The sequence below is a fragment of the Diplotaxodon limnothrissa genome, linkage group LG13 (genome assembly GCF_057381915.1).
Source record: "Diplotaxodon limnothrissa isolate DT_005_m linkage group LG13, D_limnothrissa_male_GT1.1, whole genome shotgun sequence".
Lineage (NCBI taxonomy): Eukaryota > Metazoa > Chordata > Actinopteri > Cichliformes > Cichlidae > Diplotaxodon > Diplotaxodon limnothrissa.
In genome coordinates, this window is record NC_140608.1 from 22,377,032 (window position 1) to 22,397,209 (window position 20,178).

The following is a 20,178-nucleotide window of genomic DNA, read 5'->3' on the forward strand; positions in this document are numbered from 1 at the left end:
AAGACCATAATAGAACATTTACTGCAAACTTCGCAAATGGGAGCGCTGTGTTTACCGGTGTTTCTCAACATGTGCAGATTACATTTGATTGCCTGTCTTGGCATTTCGTCACATGGATTTCACTACTTAGGAATGCAGTTTGATCATGTAAAGATATGTCTCACTAAATGAGCAACGGGGACATTAAGTGCATGTTTGCATGTTCTGCAGAAAGAGAATACTCAGCAGCAGAAATTAACTCATATTATAAAACATATTATGTTCTTTTACTCTCACATGTATCTACCTTTCAGACTGAGAATTTTATATTGAATTGTTACAATGTAAACAGTGCTGCAAGCTGGACAATAAGCAAAAAAAGTGTGGTTAGAGAAATCATCATAATTAAACAGATTCATATATAGCTAATTAGTGCTAACTAACAGACTACTAAAATTCTACCGTTTCACTCAGCACAAACTTGTTAGATAGTCTGTCTCACACAGCACGCCATAGTATTACTCAGATAACCTATTAAAATACTGTAAAAGGCCCAGCAGACCCAGATCATCTCTGGCTGCTTGCATCAATACACCTGTCAATGAATATGACCTCAACCGAAGTCAGACAATCCAGGTGAATTAATTATTTTTTTAAAAGTTCACCCAGCTCACTGTTACGAGCAGTAAAACTACCCATAGAGGCCAGACTGCTTTATTAGCAGGCTGTAAATATGTTATTTAACATTGTAAAGTTGGACATTATAACACGGGAGTCTTTGTGAACTGATGCTTTTGGAGCCAGCCTCAAGTGGCCATTAGTGGAACTGCAGTTTTTGCGGGACTCGATTTTTCCACTCTGGAGACTGCACTGTGGTAAAACAGAGTAAAGAAACCCCCTTTTTCAGTAATAGCCAGCAAACACAGTCTAATTTCATGGTTGGTGGCACAGAATGTTTTTCTTTAAATAAAATATTTGTGACATACAACAGCATGATGTACTCTTTCCTATTAGCCAATCTGAAGGCAGTATGGAATTACCGGACCCTGCATCAAACAATGCAGACGGTAACTGCACAATATGGATACATTGCAGAAGGAAATGTTGACTAAAACCATTGTATGCTTTCACAAGAACTCTAAATAAATATAGCAATAAATTTACCTGTAATGTTTCTATATTACAAATGACATGAGATTTGATTTTAAATACTGGAATTTTATTCCTATAACTTATTACATTTAAACTTCTACTTGAGCACAGCTTGTGTAGTTCTTCCACAACTGCATATACGTGAACACAGGGAAAAAAGCAATACCAAGTGCTTATACTTATTTCTACCTCAGCTTGAATCCGTATTAAGGATAAAATGATTCAGTAAAATGACCTTATTTTCTTCTCTGTAAATGTACTGTGTGATGTGTTTGTTTGTGATCACACTGCCCCAGATGTGACCACTTGCTTCACAGCCACAGTCAAATTGAGCTACAAGCTTACACCATATGGCACAGTTTTCAGTCCATACTCAATGGGCTCTATAGATCCCGTCAGCACCAGAGGAATTCTGCGCATCTGTCCTGGTCCAGCTGTGAGGAGTCCCCGCGATCAGAGAAGCCCACCCGTTGGGGGGGAAGGGTGCGTGTGTGACTACTTTCACTGCTGGCTAATTCAACAAAGTTTCTATACAGTGGCCAACAACAAGTGTGAAATATTTATCAGGGACCTGACAAAAAAGATGAAAAATAAATGAAAGCCCCGTTTTCATGGTCTTCCAGATTCTCAAAGATTTCTTGATGAAATTTACATGAGATTTTGTTTCATGTGTGCACAATCTCTAATGGCCCCCTTCAGTGGTAGTGCATGTGTGACCAGTGAGGCATTCAACTTGAAAAACATAATGTTAAAAATCCTCACACCGCTTGCGTGAGGGATGTCTTCACTGAGAAAGCAGTTGCAAACACTTTGACCGGGCACAAACTCCATGGATCAGAACTAACACAGAGGCCCTGCAAAAGGGATGTATTGCAGTAACACTGCTGTCTTAATCACTAACAGGAAGACAGGCAAAGTTTTTCTTTTTTTTCTCTTTTTAAACACAAGACCCAGGATACTCTCCGTGTTGCCCAACTTCCGCGGATATGATTAATACATCCAGCCTCAGGAACATTTCAGGACAGTGAGACTTCAGGCAAACCGTGGTTGTGGTGCTCAAACGTGATCACACTGCCCTCTGTGGATCGCATGGGATCGGATATGTCACTGCAGCCTAGAGATAAACTTATTGCTTACTGTCACACTCTGAGACAAAAACTTGTGGAGATGTGTGTGTGTGATATATACATTTATTAGGGACAAAAACAATTTCGATGCAGTTAACTGAAAAAGACCAAACAGATGACAAGCATTAAGTCATAATTCGACTGTGAATGTGTATCCTTGATGTGAAATACTAGAATTTAAATGGAAAACAGGGCTTCAACTGGAAAATGGTTTGTGTATAATACACACTACCTAACACTGGATCACAAAGCAACAGAACAAAATCAGCCTGACCGGCACAAACACCTGAAAATGACCAAAAAGCTGAACGCAGATGGCAAATTCTCTCAGTACAAAGTGGGAACGAGGTAAGGTTTTCTTCATTTTTTCTTCATGTTACGACACCCTGACCTTTACAAGTAGTGTTGAAAAACCTCAAAACAACAGACCACTAGCACAGAGACTAACACTTACACCCATAAAAGAGGCACCTGTTCACCTGTGCAATCCAATATGACTGAACTAAGCTGATACAGAGGGTTAAAATAACTATTTAACTGGTAGCCAATAAAAAGGTCCTTTTCTCTTCTTTAATTCTGTTTTCCTTGTCATTTATGGAAGCCCTGTTTTTCGTAGGCAAACAAATACAACTGAATTCAGCTCTTCATCACACAGATAAGGCCAACTTCCCATCATAGGGATATTTGGCAATATATGGGGAAAAAACAGAAAGACTGCATTAAAGAGACCCGTCTTATAGTTTTCAGACTGTCATTCTTTGTTTTTAGTCCTGGGTCCTCCCACTTTGTCGGGTTTGTGCAGAACAAAGAAAGCATTTAACGTCTTTACATTTTCCATTTCTTTCAACACCCAGAACCTGAACGGAGACAAAGAAAAGTTTAACGCCCACATCCAAAGGTTTTATTCCACTCTTCATACAGCTCCAAGTCCTTTGATGACACACTGGGACGTACAGTCTTCAGGGCGTCGTGGAAGTCACTGTAGATGATGGGTCGCACCTGATCCGCGGTGATGGTGGCGATGTCACTGAGCTGGATGCTGCGTATGGGCCCCAGTGCTGCCTCTCGACACAGCTGAGTCATATCGGCTCCGGAGAAGCCCTCCGTGGCTGTCACCACCCTCTCCACCTCGCTTTCTCCCAGCTGGTTTTTCTCCTGAGCCATGAGGTTTGTCACTATCTGGCGTCGGGCAGTCGCTTCGGGCAGGGGGATGTATAACCGCTTTGCCAGGCGTCGTCGTGCTGCCTCGTCGATCTCCTGGGGCCGGTTGGTGGCACCCACCACCAGGATTCGGTCCTCTGCTGCAGTGGCCGCTCCATCTAGCTGGACCAGAAACTCTGTTTTTATCCTGCGCGAGGAGTCGTGCTCACCGTCCGTCCGCTGGGACAGCAGGGAGTCGATTTCATCGATGAAAATAACAGCAGGCTGGTGGCAGCGGGCAATGGCAAACAGAGCTCGCACCATTTTCTCTCCTTCACCCACCCACTTGGATGTGAGTGATGAGGCGCTGATGCTAAAGAAAGTGGCACCTGATTGACAGGCAATACATTTACCTATCAGAGTTTTTCCAGTTCCTGGCGGTCCAAACAGCAGGATGCCTTTGGGTGGGCCACGGAGGCCAGTAAAGATGTCAGGTCGCAGCATGGGCCAAACCACAATTTCCTTTATGGTAGTCTTGGCGAACTCCAGACCTGCTATGTCGTCCCAGCCCACCGGAGGCCCGTGGTCCATGATCTCACTCATGATCAGCTCGATTATCTTTGGCTCAAAGTTTTTCAGACGCTCGTCCAGGATTTGAGGTTCCTGATTGGAATTACGGCTCGCCACACTTCCCTCCTCTTCCTGTCGTGGAATGGGAGACACAAATTTTGAAAATGCACCTCGAGGCCTGTTGGCGCCCAGAGATTTCTTCACAGTTGCCGCCATCCCAGGGGCCTGACCTCTCTGAGGCTGATGGGAGTGCTTTCGCTGCTGGTCAACAACAAACTGCTCACGAGCTGTTTTGAAGGTGGTAACAGCCCGTGGGTCTGATGACACCTGACTGCCATTTTGCTCCCTGCCAACATCACCTCCGTCTGTGTTGTAAAAATTTTTCCGCTTCGATGTGTTGGAGGTGGGAAAGAAGGAGGACTGATAGTGCTGCGTGACCCCTGCGGGGCCAGGGTTTACATGTGGGAGAGCTGGAGAAGGGCAACTAAACACAGACTGTGGCTGAGCTGGAGGTCGGGAGAATGAGGGTGGATTGACTGAAATCCCTTCGTGACTGCTGGGCCTTTCCACAGAAACATTAGCAGGGATACTGGCTGCGATTTTAACCTCTGATTTAAGCTGCGGTGGTTGCACAGTTTTAAAGGGAGGAGTGAGAGAGCTACCTTTACCCTCTTGCCCCACAGTTATGTTAATGTCAGCTGGTGCCACCACAAAGCTCTCACCTCCTGTCTTTGCCTGAATTGTTTTCTGAACACTGGGCAACTCCAGCACGCTCTCTGCAGTGAGGGATGACTCCCATTTGTCGCTGTAGTTCTTCTGACTGCGGGCCAGATGGAGCGCGCTTTCTGCATAGTTGTTGAGCCCTGTGCGCGGGTCGTCCGAGTCCAACACTGCAGCGTAGCGCTCCGAGTAGGTCCTGAGCAGGCTGGCCATGCCGGCCTGAGAGAGCTGGGAGCTTGCCCATGCATACTGAATGGAGAGGATGTGGGCCCGGTAGGCATCGGCCGTCTGTTCAGGTGTACAGCTGCCAGATGAAATGTCAAAGGACCTCTTCTGCCATTCGTCCAGGTGTGCGCCACTCATGCCTGGCCTGCTCCAGCCTGGTGAAGACGAAGGGACAAGAGTTATTAAAAATACATGACCCCAGTAAATGCCAAGGCACAAATCTCCCCAAAACCCATACAGAGAAAAAGCTGCCACTTAATTACGTTACATAAATAACCATGTATGCAGTAACACTGAGTTATAGTGATTTTGATATAAATGAAAGGAATTAAAAAACAAATAAACACGTGATTTGAATCCAGCTTTAAAAATGGTAGGCCACACTCATTAGCATTGAAACTGAACAGCCTTCATCCTTCGCCCATGTCTTTAATACTCCACATGTCCCAGCTGAGATAAACTCTAAATACAACATTTCGTTTTCTCAGACTTAAATAAAACTCCTTCATCCCCACATAAAGCAACATACAACTGCCTCCCTGAGCATTATCTCCAACGATGAATAGTCAGTGACAAGGCTAAAAGTAATCTGAATCTCTGTATATGTAGCTGAACCACGGAGAGCTGCAGTAAAAACAGGTTATCAGTCTCGATGCACCCAACTTGTCTGAACTGTTATCTGAAAATGCGCCACAACAAACAACAGTATTCATAATGGACGTCACTTACTATTACTGATATCTTGTCAAAAAATTATAAAAAATATATGAATACACTCGTAACAACTTTTGTAATGCACTTTAACTCGATGTTTACAGTAGCGGTAATTCCCGCCTCTAGTTTGTTCTCCCTCCCGAAACTAGGACTTCCTGTCTCGTTCCAATTCGCTCTCAAAAAATCTACAACTGTGGCCGTCGCATAACTTTTCACCTAATACAGGGAACCAGCACAAAGAAGCAACGATCTTAGTTTTTGAATACATAAAACATCGAATAATGATGACGAGACTGGGACATTAAAGTAAACGAAATGAAGCAACTAAGTTTTTTACATGTTGGAACGAGACCCATAAGTTGTCACAAGTAGGGAGTGCTCCATTTATCCTCCAGTTCCGCCCAGTCCAGGCTACAAAAGCTAATACACCTCGTTATCAAATTTCACGAAAAGTTTCGTGATTGATGTTAGTTATTTTAAGAATTAAGAGGAACTTAATATAAAACGTGGAGCGATTTTTCTTCAGTTTCAAGACTTTTTTCTGCGGACTATGTTGCCAACAGTACACAGGTCTGCTAATTTTAGTGAGGTCTACGACGCCATCTCCTGGCTACAATACGCATATGGCATTGCCGCTTTAGAGTCTTTCATTCTGGGAAATGTAGTTCTCTTGTCATTGAACTTCATCCAGACTTTGAATTAAATCAAAATCGAGTTTAAGTGAAGTAGATTTTTTTTATACATATCGAATTCATTTCGTGTTAAATTGCTTTAAAAATATAAAATAAACATTTAAACAGATATTATCCTGGACATCACTCTGTTAATAAACTACACTAACCACAACGGTTGCGCGGTGGTGTTTATGCTGTCGACGGTGGATGACAGGGTTTGCTGCTGATTTTCAGAGAATAAAGCGCACGCCGGCGGTGGGAGAATAGCCCGTGTTTGTGATATTGTGCAGCAAACTATCCACTTAGTTAATGTTTCCGCTCCTTGTGACTTTTTCCTTTGCATTTGAGGACAAATACCGGAAGTGTCTCGTAGATAACTGTTAGCAATTGTCGCAGACCGTTAGCTATAACGTTAGCTAATCCGGAGACGGGATGTAAATTTATCCAGACGGGACCAGCCCCAGTAGCCGGTATCAGCAGTCAGTCACTCCCTTGTGTGGGGCTTCTGAAATAACCCTGTGCCGACTTATGTGAAATTGCTTTACGTGGCATGGTGTTTTATATATAATACATATTAGCCACGGAGTGCTGAAATTAATCTTCCGAGCACCAGTTTGAGTTAACTGGGAAGTGTGGAGGGGATATGACTGACTCATCATCATGGCACGGACAGAGGAGATAACCCCAACCGTTCTGTCTGCTGCAGTGCCAACCCGGCAGCCGCACAACTAGCCAGACAGCTAAGTTACTCACACACTAAACCGTTTTGATTAAACCTCTGACCCCCTGTCGCAGCGGCATTATGAACGCCCCTATGTACACCTTTGTTTCCCGTGACGACAACAGTACTGTTTATGCTGAAGTTTCCAAAATCCTCCTCTCAACCGGGCAATGGAAGAGGCTGAAAAGAGACAATCCCAGATTCAACTTGATGCTGGGTGAGCGGAACAGATTACCCTTTGGGCGTTTAGGTAAGTCAGACTTTCTTTCTTGTTTCTTAAGAATTGTTTTCGGGCTATTTTTGGTGTCCACCCTTTCTGGATGAGAAAGCAGCTGTGACTGTGCAGGGCTGCATCCTGTGGAAAGATTGTCTCTCTTATTGAGAGTTTCTGTACACTGTGCATGCGGATTTATGAACAGACGGTAAAGCATCTTCACTGTGACCTTACAGGCCATGAACCCGGACTGATGCAGCTGGTGAATTACTACAGGGGGGCAGACAAGCTTTGCAGAAAGGCATCCTTGGTCAAGTGTGTGCAAATCTGTCATTCCTGCCATCATTCATGTTACTGACACTGCAGTTTATTACATGACCACTTTCCTTCTGACCCCTTTCTTAAACACTAGGCTAATAAAGACCAGCCCAGAGCTGTCTGACTCCAGTAACTGGTTTCCAGAGTCCTACATCATCTATCCCACTAACCTCAACACACCTGTTGCTCCTGCTATGAATGGCATCAGCCATCTGAAGAGCAATCCGAAGACAGATGAGCGGGAAGTTTTCTTGGCCTCCTATAACGCTAAGAAAGAAAGAGCAGAGGGTACAGTGTGGATAGCCAAGTCCTCTGCTGGAGCTAAAGGTGATATCTATATTTAGTATTTAATTGGTTAAAAACAAGACACTAGTTGGAAGCTTCATATATATATATATATATATATATATATATATATATATATATATATCTGTAAATGTGTGTGTGTGTGTGTGTTTTTCTTCTTGTTTTCTATTACTACAGGTGCTGGTATTTTGATATCCCACGATGCTAATGAGTTGCTGGACTATATTGACAATCAGGGACAGGTTCATGTTATTCAGAAGTACTTGGAGAAGCCTCTGCTTCTTGAGCCGGGACATCGGAAATTTGACATCAGGCAGGTTTTTTTTTTTCTTTTTCTTTTTTTTGCCAAACTTAAAGCCACAGAGAAAGCACTGCTATGTCCCAACTTAACAGCTTATCTTTATGTTTATGCTATTGCTAGGAGCTGGGTGCTAGTGGACCATCAGTATAACATCTACTTATACCGCGAGGGCGTGCTGCGGACCTCCTCGGAGCCCTACAACAGCTCAGACCTGCAGGACATGACCAGCCACCTGACTAACCACTGCATCCAGAAAGAGCACTCCCAGAACTACGGCCGATACGAGGAGGGGAACGAGATGTTCTTCGACGAGTTCAGGCTGTACCTGCTGAACACTCACAACGTCACGCTGGAGACCACCATATTACCTCAGATAAAGCAGACCATAAAGTAGGCAACTATTTTGCTATTGTTTTTATTATTAGTTCTTAGATAAAAAGCTGAGCTTAGCTTTTTTTATGCCACACTAAAAGGCAAAATATTATTATTTTTTTTAAAATTAGAAATCAGACATAATGCCTCTCCGTGAATCGCTACCTTATCGTGGTGAAGGGGTTTGTGTGTCCCAGGGATCCCAGGGGCTATGTTGTCTGGGGGCTTTTGCCCCCTGGTAGGGTCTCCCATGGCAAATTGGTCCTGGGTGAGGGACCAGACAAAGAGCGATTCAGAAGACCCTTATGAAGAAAACATCGAGGGAACAGTTTACACTGCCCGGGATAGGGTTACCGGGGCCCCGCCCTGGAGCCAGGCCCGGGGAGGGTGCCCGAGGGAAATTGGGTTAAGGCTGCCAGCCGTGCCAGCGCCATCTTACCCTTCCGACCATACATACATATTCCCGTTTTCCTCCTGAATCCTGCTGGTTTTTACCTCTTTAACACATAAAACTTCCAAAACATCACCTGACCAAGCTGCAATTTAAGTTAAAGCACACTCTATCAGCTCGGTAATATGATGATTGAGTCCATGTGAGAGTAATTGTCCAGAGAATTCATAGAGAGGGTGGGTATCATGTGTCCTACCTCTTTAGTGCTCCAGTCTGAGAGCTCTCTTGTCCAAACTGCACAGAGTATTCCTAGCTGAGAACATGTCTGATGTGGACTTTCGCTTGTTGTGCTACAACATGCAAAATAGGAACTTTGAACAATTCCTGGACCTGATCCTCCCAACATTATAATAGGGGTTCATGTTTTCACTCTCGCTTATCTACTCCTTGCTTGTTTGTAGTTACCCTTCTTGCGTCCTGTGTGAATAAAAACACAGCTTTAAACCTATGCTGTGGTTTTGTACAGGAAAAGGAAGATTGTGGTTTTTAGCAGAACCTCTTTTTGTAACTGTTTTTTAACAGATATATGAGTGGTTTTACACCACTTTGCATATAATTATTGGTGATTATTAATTTGTGAATCTCTTCCAAAGCATGTCTTTGTTCTTTCTTCATCCACTCGCCCCCAACCGGTTGCAGCAGATGGCCGCCCCTCCCCGAGCCTGGTTCTGCTGGAGGTTTCTTCCTGTTAAAAGGGAGTTTTTCCTTCCCACTTTTGCCACGTGCTTGCTCATAGGGGGTCATCTGATTGGTCGGGTTTTCTTTGTATTATTGAAAGGCCATATAGCGCCCAATCACAACTCCTAAAAACTGTCGGTGTGCGATTAAACCTCATATACTGGTGTTAATAACAGCAGTATACAACCATTACTGTTGTGAAAACGTGACTGATGTTTGGCAAATGCTGGTTGCTCTCATCACTCAAAGAGACTTTGTTATAAAAGGATGATCGGTGAAGATTTTGGATGTCTGGTTTCACAGGAGCTGTCTGACATGCATCGAGTCCGCAATCAGCACCAAGCACCTGTCCTACCAGAGCTTCCAGCTTTTTGGATTTGATTTCATGGTGGACGAGAACTTCAAAGTGTGGCTCATTGAAATCAACGGCGCTCCAGCCTGTGCACAGTCAGTACCTTCCATGTTACGTGTCCTTTAGCAATGTTTTTCCATCTAAAATATAACAAATTTCACATCTGTTTAAAATTTGAAATGTTTATTATTATTTTTATTATTGTTATTATTTATCCTTTCCTAATGCAGGAAACTATATCCAGAGTTATGTCAAGGCATTGTGGACGTGGCCATTTCCAGTGTCTTCACCCTAAACAGCGGCGACTCCTCATCTGCGTCCTCTTCTCCTTACTCGTCCTCCCCATCTTCCTCCTCCCTGTTCACCACCAACTCCTGTTCCTCTCCCAAACTGAGAGCACCTCTCCACGTGGGTCCTTTCACTCGCCTGTAAGCACAAATATGCCCCCTCCCTTTTTCTTCTGTGCTAGAAGCTTCTTCCATCTCCCCCATCCTCATTGGTCGCACGTGCCGCCTCTCTGCACCCTGAGATGCTACACATGCGAGCAAGCTGCCGAGCCGCTCCTTCGTACTTTTGCACACGTTGGCCCAAGGGAGACTTTCTCTTTAGGGACTTCTCTGAACTGCAGGAAAGATCCGTGCGCTCCTGATTATGCATATTTTGAATGCGAGGATGGCAATGAACTGGTCAGTAAATGTTCTCAGAGTTTCTGAACGATGACGGGCATCCCCAAGCAGATTGGTCGAAGTGGTGAAAGTCGCAGAGACGCTCCAACTGAGACTGTAGTGCCTTACATTTCCAACCACTCTCCCTTAAAAAAAACCTGCCAGTTAGCTTGCTCTGTTACAGTAACCTGTACTCGTTCTTTAAGCTTTTGCACTGTTGCTCACTGAAGTCATGTTAAGTCCACAAGAAAATAGCATAAAACAAGGCATTTGACATTTTAGTGAGCTTATGGAGGTTTGAGTGCTGTTTAATCATCAGACACTTCTTGTTTTTCTGTTTTTGTTTTTAATCACTTTTTATAACTGACTTACAAACAAGTTTGTTTGAAAAATATTAGACATGATCAAGAAGCTCTAGAGACTGAAGGATGAAGGCTCTGGTGTGTTACGCTAACACTACTTGTCTGATTGAGCTAAAGGATGGCCTTGAAACTGAACATTCCTCCTGACTTGACCATGTGGACACTACATCAGGGCAGCTGGGTGGCATAAGTGAGCAGGGAGACTGTGCTTCGGCTGTAAACCCGGGAGCGAGTCTGCTACAGGGACCTCTCAGTGGCGAAAAGGGAAAAATCCTCGTCAGTTATTCTGTAATCAATTTGTTTTATGTGATCTGAAGAGAGCATATTTGTGTGAAAGCATGTAGCATACAAGCCCTAACCCACAGCTCTGTTTGCTGTAAAGAACTCTGTGTTTTCTCTCTGATAGACTGTTATTGTAAAGTGTAAAGTAGGTCTTTGTTATTGAGCTGGTGAAGTGAGCGTAGAGTAGCTTGTACAGAGTGTCTTACTGCTTCTTAAACATGTTTAACGACCCCATTAAAGGACACTTGGAAAAGATAGCAAAGCTGATAAAATGCTTGTTTCCCGGTGTGTTGAAAAACACACTGTGGTGAGCATTACCACATCGTCATTACCAAAGAAAAGTCAGCGGTGTTAAGGAAGTCCCAATACAGTGGTTAATTTCATAATAACTTGGACTTGTTTCGCTTTGTGGGGTCTTTAAATATTTGACCTTTTCATTCGAACGAAATCTTTGTGAGTAGACAAGATTTTAGAGGTGTTCCCGTCCAAGACGACTTGTGTCAAATCTGTTTTGTGTTACTGCTCGTTAGAAATGATTGTCAGATTGTTCAGTTGTTGTCTTTTATTAGATTGAAATAGTTGACAGTTGCACATTCATGTGTTTCTAGGGGCTCGTTTGATTCCCTTAAAAAAAGGAAAAGAAACAAAAACACCCTTTTGTTGAAATATGTGAGGTTTTGTGTCCCAATAATTAAGGTGAATCATCAAAACATTTCATTCTTTCTTTTTTTTTTTTACTCTGTGTTTACAAGAAGACTCGAGAATGAAGGATGTGTAAGAGACTGAAGTTAATACGAAGAGAAAACAAAATCTTAGTATTGTTTTTAAATCTGTAGGGACATTTCCATCAAAGGGAAGGGTTCCTTAGAGGGAACTGTATATTGTTTTTTTTGTAGTTGTTTTTTTAAAAGGCGTTTAAATGCACCTTTATTTTTTTTTTGTACCGGGGTAAATTTGCCTCTTTCATTAGAAAACCTCATTGATGTCATTTCCTCTTACTTAGTGTTTTTGTACATGTGACTCATTTTCTCATGTTTTCCTTGTGTGTTTTATATCTCTACTTTCTCATCTTTACCAAAGATTATCCTGCTGCATTTTCAGTGTTACACCTTTTGTAGTGAACAGATTGTCACAGACCTGACTCGAAAGCAAGCATCATGATCAGAGGAATGTGTGCTGTTTTTTTTGTTTTCTTGTTTTTTGTTGTTGTTGTTGTTGGGTTATGATTTATTGGAAATCTGCATGAACGTTTGTCTTTATCAGAGACAATATTATTAGAATAAAACATGTTACTGCTTCTGTCATGCAAACATTTCTGCACATCCACGTGTTGGGCTGCATTTCTGATGTGCATTTCAGGCTTCTGAGCAACACTGAAGAAGATGAGGGAAGCAGAGTGGTCTGTGAACGCAGCTCGCAGACGAGCTACAGAACGTTCAGAAATGACCCAGACCTTTGGTAGGTGGATGGTGAAATAATACGACACTAATAAAAGTTCAGTTTTTGTTTCTAAATTTTGCCTCTCTGCTGTGAGACTGGTTATTAACTAATGTTTTTTTGATTTGTCTTTGAACGCCTCGCAGATTAGTTAAAAAGAGAAAATGTGTCTAATCCATTTGTTAGGTGTGACTTCTTTTATCATGGGAAAAGTCCACATGAGTAGGTTATCATGCAGATGAACCACACACCCGCACATAGTTATCTTATATTTCTTCCTTCTTTTATTACTCATGGTTTTCTTCTGAAATTTGGCTTCTCTCTGACATAAGTTGACCTCATTTGCCCCCAGGAGGTGTACCCACATGATCTTAAACAGGGACATTCAACCAGCTTTGCGTGAAGAAATTCCTTTTAAACTAGTTAACCAGGAAATGAAACAAATTATTAAAATTTTATCTAATAATCTTAGCCAAGATAGCAGTGAAAGAACTGATGTGTGGCACAGCTACATCATCTGTCCGTTGTTTTGTTCTAACCCACTGAGATATATGTAGGGTCATGTGATCTTAGATGCTATATAAACATACAATACATACATACAAACACAAACTTATGTGGGGTTGCTTTTACTAAAAAATCACTATCCACGATGTGAAAAAACACGAGGGAAATAATTATTTGATCCCCTGATTGAATTTGCAAGATTGCTTCTTTGGAAGTGAGCAATCTTTTAGACTAGTTTCATTTTGATGGAGAGAGACAGAATATCAACCAAACTTCCAAGGAAAGAGATGACATGAATGTTATAAATTGGTCTGCATGTCACAGAACATGACTTGGTGGCGAAATCTTTGTTGGCAACTACCAACAGCGCCAAGCAGTAAGACATTTCTTGTAGTTGGTCACCAGGTTTGGCCACATCAGGAGGGATTTTGGGCCACTCTTCTTCAGAGAAACTCAGAATCATTTTGGTTTCTTGGCTGCTGCTTCGCAACTCAAAGCTTCAGCTCCCTCCACAAATTCTCTCTAGGACTGAGGTCTGAAGACAACTCCATGATCAGAGAGAAAGGAGGAGCTCTGCACACCTTTACTTGTATGTGTTGATATTTGTGTATTTTTATGATTTAACATAAAACCACTGAAACATCCTTTAGTCTGTTGCACATCTGTAGTCACAGAAATCACAGCCTCAGTATTTACACTCTGTTTCGACCACAAACCTTGGTCCAAACCTTCTCCTGGACATCCAGCTGAGGTGAAATTGGAGCCCACATTAATTCCTTTTATGTGAACATTTCTGAGATCCTGCATTCACCATCCCACGAGCTTCCTTCCAAGGATGTTGAATGTGAAAAATGCTAACAGTTCACTTAATTATCCAAATTTCACACAAACTAGCACTTTAACTGCTCTTAAAAAACAAGTCAATGTCCTTGTCCAGTTTAGAGCTGGGGCTTTGTAACAAACAGAAAGAGTGGGACAGACTGGATTGTCCCATGACTGAGACATCAGCCAGCAAAGACGGGCATGGAGAAGACACCTAGAAACAGAGCTGCAATCACTCGTTTTATGGTGTGTTCTTAATGCATAGGTGGGCTTCGGACTCACAGATGGGTCAGCCTATTATTCACGTTTCAACTGAAGGAGGAAGAAGGACACCAAACCAGGGAGTTTCCAGATGTTGTGATGGCCTTTTCTTTCGTTTCTGCAGTACAGAAAGGTAACTTACAGGCCAGTCAGGCAAGCAGGCCATCGCATTGCCACATGTTCTCAAGTTGTAACTTGAGATCTCTCTGAAGGAATTTTCCCTCTTTTTTTTTTAAATCTTGTACGTATATCAAAGTTTATTACATGGGAAGGCAATGAAGTCACTCCCTGTATCAGATATACAAAAAAGACTTGTCACATAAGTAATGTCGTCAGAGCGAGGTGTGGAGAGGATTACTTGTATGGATTGTGTATGTAAAAGGAAAAGAGTAACATCAGAATCACAATGACATCATTGCGTGTGTTTTGAATCTCTACCTGTTTCATCTGGGTCTTCTTCCTGCACAGTCATCTCAACAAAATTACACAAAAACCCCCAAATGTGCACTCTGCCACAGGCTCCCAGATGACTGATTGATTCCCCTATTAAAAGCAATATTAAAACATCACATATTTATGTGTGTGATCTTTTACCGTTATTAAAAAAATGGTATTGCTTACCGAACCAGCAGTAACACTAGAGACAGCTTTGACCACGAAGCACTGTATGTGACTCATAAGCTGCTTTTCAGCAGTTTCCACTAAAAAAAAAAAAACTTTCCATAATTACAGGTTTATTCTTCAGTAACTGAATGACGTTGTGAGGGGGAACACAAACTCCACAACAAAACACTTTATTTAGTGTTAAACGTGTTAACCTGTGGCGTTTTTACTGTCACTAATGTCAGGTCATTATTGCTGAAAGATAATGTTGTTAACGGCTTTCTAAACTGGTTCCAGATGACGTCACGTGTGTACTTAATGCTTAATGCTCATAAAGTTCCCCCATGTATATATTCACTTTATGCATATAATGTTCTTCTCTCCCCTTTTGCAGTTGAAGAGCGTGTCAGGATACATTTCACTGCGTGTTGTACTTGTATAACTATGCATGTGACGAATAAAGAATCTTGAATCCTGAATCGTGAATCTTCAGTATAATAAACATCACAGTGTTACATTGAAAAGCAGCTGAATTTGTCAGATGACCTATTATAGTGTCTAAGAATAATTTGGAGTGAATAATCATAGATTTTAATATAATCCACCTGTTTTAAAGTGAAGACTTTGGTCATCAAACCAGAGGCAAAGGCTCAGTCATTAAAGAACCCCCAAAAGTTGATTCTGTTCATCTGGACGTAGAGTTTTGTGGGAGAAATGTTTCGTCACTCATCCAAGTGACTTCTTCAGTCTCAGCTGACTGCAGGTTTCCCCAATCTTATAAACAGTACATTTGCATAATGACTGAAACCAGCCCACTGAAGGAACAATGGGCTGAGAGATCAGTTCCTTCATCATAATTATGCAAATTCTCATGACCAATGACCAAAACCCACTGATCAAAGACCACTGATCAATGGCCATGAGTACCATTCACAGAGAGTTGGGGAATGGCTGCAATCACAGCATTGTAAGATGGCGAAAGATGTACCCTTAGGCCCCCTCCTCGATTCAGAGATGGTCTTTCCCTTTTCACGTAAATGGCCTCCTTGACTCCGCACTCAAACCAGCGTTCCTCCCTGTCCAGGATGTGTACATCCTCATCATTGAAAGAGTGTCCACTGGCCTGTAGGTGTAAATAGACTGCAGAGTCCTGGCCTGAAGAGGTAGCTCTTCTGTGTTTTGCCATCCGCTTCGCCAGAGGTTGTTTGGTTTCCCAAATGTATGAATCATAACAACCCTCCTGGCACTTAGCAGCGTACACTATGTTACTCTGCTTCTGTCGGGGGTCCAGCGTGCTTTGGGGTTTAAAAGCAGATGAGACGTGGTGATCACATAGAGGCAGTCCACCAAATCATCAAGCACTTAAAGCAGCATCATTCAGTACAGACACTGGATAATCAAACTGCCACTCCCTGTACCCGAAGCAAACTGGTAATAGAGTTGTTTTATATGAAAGTTTCTGCATTCATACAAACCCTCCTGTCATTAAGCAGACTCAGCACAGAGCAGTTTTATTAACAACTCCTCAGCTCAAGGAGACTGTTGTTGTTTTTATTTACTAAATGTTGTAGTGTAAAATGATTGCTGCAAGCAAAGTGTAATAAGTGGAGTTGTGGATTATGTGTCAAGATAACCAGTACTGAATGATTTTAGAAACTGGAGCTGACAAAGGTCAGGAAGACAAAGAATTGGAGGAGAAATGTTTTTCAGTTTGATCTGTGGATGTGTCCTATTAAGATTTAGCCTTGAAAAATAAAATGGTTGAAGTTGGTGTGACTTTGAATCGTGTTTTCAATGCACTTTTATTACATTACAATATGCCATTTTCTTGTAATCTTCTATTATTGTAGCATCTTTACCTTACAATATGAAGCGCCTTGAGACAGTGTTGGGTTGTTACAGTGTGGCGCTATATAATGAAATTAAATTGACTATGTAATGTGAAACATTAAGATTTAATCTTTACCTTTAGCTTTTTTTTTTTATTTCTGGAATAATAATAATGTTATTTTAAATGAGCAGGTGCCGCGAGGGCAGAGCGTCCCTCTCGGATGACGTCACGTGTAGACACCTTAAAGCCTGCATGAACGAGAGCACTTCTCGCCGGGTGCGGTGGCGCGCGCCTGTAATCCAAGCTACCGGGAGGCTGAGGCTGGCGGATCGTTTGAGCTCAGGAGCTCTGAGCTGCAGCGGACTATGCCGATCGGGTGTCCGCACTAAGTTCGGTATCGATATGGTGCTCCTGGGGGAGCTCGGGACCACCAGGTCGCCTAAGGAGGGGTGCACCGGCCCAGGTCGGAAACGGAGCAGGTCAAAGCCCCCGTGCCGCTCAGTATTGGGATCGCGCCTGTGAATAGACGCTGTAGTGCAGCCTGAGTAATACAGCGGGACCCAGTCTTTTTATACTCTTTCTCCTCTCCACAGAAATATACACACAGCACACACACTCACACATCACGTTTTGTACAGCTTATAACACCGTCAACACAGCTTCTCTCTCCTTTCTTTCCATTGAAAAAGACTGCTGTTTGTTGGTCCCACAGCGCCTCCAACTTGAGGAAGAAGAAATTACCAACACATTGCAACTTCACTAATAATAATTTTTTAATAATAATTCATAATAACTGTAAAAATTATACAAATAACCATTTTTCTTTCTTCGGTGACTGTATTCAATGAACACAAAAATAAACAAAAGCAGCCTAAAGCAAAGCTCTACTTTCTCTTTTTTAAATAAATGAAGCATGAATACTTTCAGCTATTATGTCATCCAGAGCTTCAATGTGTAATCTTTTGCTTGGCAGTTGTAATATCCACAGTCTCCCTGTGGTTTACAGTTTAATGCTACAGTGCATCAGGAGTATAAGAGAACCTGTAATGCCTGTTGCAGGCAAACTGATGTCTGAAGATTTGAAAGATATTAATTTACTAAATAAAATCAAAATGCTGGACTGTAAACAGCACAGAACAACAGCTTGAATTTATGTTGTGTTTTTTTCTGCTCATAGAAAAAAATATTTGAAATGCACTTCAAATAGGTAAGCACTCACCGCAAGTAATAGGTAATGCAATTAAATATGAGAAACTACAACTGTGATAGGCTACAACTTTAGCTGGCTAAGAGAAATGGATGGATGTGGATGGATTTTTCCACATTTGTCCAAAATAATGGAATGGGAGTTTGTTCCTCTTTGAACTAATTTTTTTTTTTAAAAACTGGAAAAATCCTCAGCACTCTATATAAAGACGTGTGGACGTATCCTATAAAGATTTAGCCTTGAAAAGTAAAATAGTTGAACTTGGTGTGACTTTGAATCTTATTTTCAATCCACTTTTATTACATTACAATAATTTTGTCTGCTATTTAAGATGTAGCAGGGCTTTATGGGCTATCAAACAGAAATCTCTTAAAAGTGAGGAAACATTAGCCAAATAGAATGAATATGGCACATTCCTCTACATGACTAGAAATGAAGATCAGAAGCAGGGGCCACTCTGGGTTCAAACCTTTAGGGGGGCTCAGCTGTTAAATCACAGTGTCATGCATACAGTGCCTTGTAATTAATATTAATGGAATATGCTGTTTAAAAGTGTAATTTAAACTTTTAAAATTTGCAAACCTCAATTCAGTATATTAAACATCACAATGTTACATTGAAAAGCAGCCTAATTGGATGATCTATTATTGTGTCTAAGAATATTTTGGAGTGAATAATCATAGATTTTAATATAATCCACCCATTTTAGTCATCAAACCTGAGGCAAAGGCTCAGTCGTTAAAGATGTTTTAAGGAATCATTTGTTGCCAAGCAGATAAGATGAGAAACATGCACAACATTATTTCAGTCTCTTAATCACATAGAGGCAGTCCACCAAATCATCAAGCACTTAAAGTAGCATCATTCAGTACAGACACTGGATAATCAAACTGCCACTCCCTGTACCCGAAGCAAACTGGTAATAGAGTTGTTTTATATGAAAGTTTCTGCATTCATACAAACCCTCCTGTCATTAAGCAGACTCAGCACAGAGCAGTTTTATTAACAACTCCTCAGCTCAAGGAGACTGTTGTTGTTTTTATTTACTAAATGTTGTAGTGTAAAATGATTGCTGCAAGCAAAGTGTAATAAGTGGAGTTGTGGATTATGTGTCAAGATAACCAGTACTGAATGATTTTAGAAACTGGAGCTGACAAAGGTCAGGAAGACAAAGAATTGGAGGAGAAATGTTTTTCAGTTTGATCTGTGGATGTGTCCTATTAAGATTTAGCCTTGAAAAATAAAATGGTTGAAGTTGGTGTGACTTTGAATCGTGTTTTCAATGCACTTTTATTACATTACAATATGCCATTTTCTTGTAATCTTCTATTATTGTAGCATCTTTACCTTACAATATGAAGCGCCTTGAGACAGTGTTGGGTTGTTACAGTGTGGCGCTATATAATGAAATTAAATTGACTATGTAATGTGAAACATTAAGATTTAATCTTTACCTTTAGCTTTTTTTTATTTATTTCTGGAATAATAATAATAATGTTATTTTAAATGAGCAGGTGCCGCGAGGGCAGAGCCTCCCTCTCGGATGACGTCACGTGTAGGCACCTTAAAGCCTGCATGAACGAGAGCACTTCTCGCCGGGTGCGGTGGCGCGCGCCTGTAATCCAAGCTACCGGGAGGCTGAGGCTGGCGGATCGTTTGAGCTCAGGAGCTCTGAGCTGCAGCGGACTATGCCGATCGGGTGTCCGCACTAAGTTCGGTATCGATATGGTGCTCCTGGGGGAGCTCGGGACCACCAGGTCGCCTAAGGAGGGGTGCACCGGCCCAGGTCGGAAACGGAGCAGGTCAAAGCCCCCGTGCCGCTCAGTAGTGGGATCGCGCCTGTGAATAGACGCTGTAGTGCAGCCTGAGTAATACAGCGGGACCCAGTCTTTTTATACTCTTTCCCCTCTCCACAGAAATATACACACAGCACACACACTTAAATATCATGTTTTTACAGTTTATAAAAGCGTCAACGCAGTTTCTCTCTCCTCTTTTTCCATTGAAAACCACCGCTGTTTGTCGGTTGCACAGCGCCTCCAACTGGAGGAGCGGCGCAATGACCACCACTCGCGTCATTTTAGCTAAACGAAATTTTATGCATAACTACGCCCACAAGATGGCGCTAAGCTAGCAGTGTGCGAGTCTAGTTACACCCAAAAAACTTAAGCGAAGAAGAAAACGCTT

General features: G+C 42.1%; 2 protein-coding genes and 2 non-coding genes across 4 annotated transcripts; 3 read left to right on the forward strand and 1 right to left on the reverse strand.

Moving 5' to 3' along the window:
- Positions 1 to 3,137: 3,137 nt before the first annotated feature.
- On the reverse strand, positions 3,138 to 5,983 carry fignl1 (fidgetin-like 1). The gene is made up of 2 exons (XM_085369531.1): positions 5,965 to 5,983; positions 3,138 to 5,068 (listed from the first exon to the last, which is right to left on the reverse strand). The coding sequence occupies exons 1-2, from the start codon at positions 5,981 to 5,983 to the stop codon at positions 3,138 to 3,140; spliced, it is 1,950 nt and encodes a 649-aa protein (XP_085225657.1).
- Positions 5,984 to 6,967: 984 nt separating this feature from the next.
- On the forward strand, positions 6,968 to 10,596 carry ttl (tubulin tyrosine ligase). Its single transcript, XM_085369532.1, has 7 exons — positions 6,968 to 7,272; positions 7,473 to 7,551; positions 7,649 to 7,881; positions 8,038 to 8,173; positions 8,282 to 8,551; positions 9,966 to 10,109; positions 10,245 to 10,596. The coding sequence occupies exons 1-7, from the start codon at positions 7,104 to 7,106 to the stop codon at positions 10,444 to 10,446; spliced, it is 1,233 nt and encodes a 410-aa protein (XP_085225658.1). The 5' UTR covers positions 6,968 to 7,103; the 3' UTR covers positions 10,447 to 10,596.
- Positions 10,597 to 17,055: 6,459 nt separating this feature from the next.
- Positions 17,056 to 17,354, forward strand: LOC146620298 (signal recognition particle RNA). Its single transcript, XR_014906679.1, has one exon.
- A 2,231-nt stretch (positions 17,355 to 19,585) lies between these two features.
- Positions 19,586 to 19,884, forward strand: LOC146620299 (signal recognition particle RNA). The gene has a single exon (XR_014906764.1).
- The last annotated feature ends 294 nt before the right edge of the window (positions 19,885 to 20,178 follow it).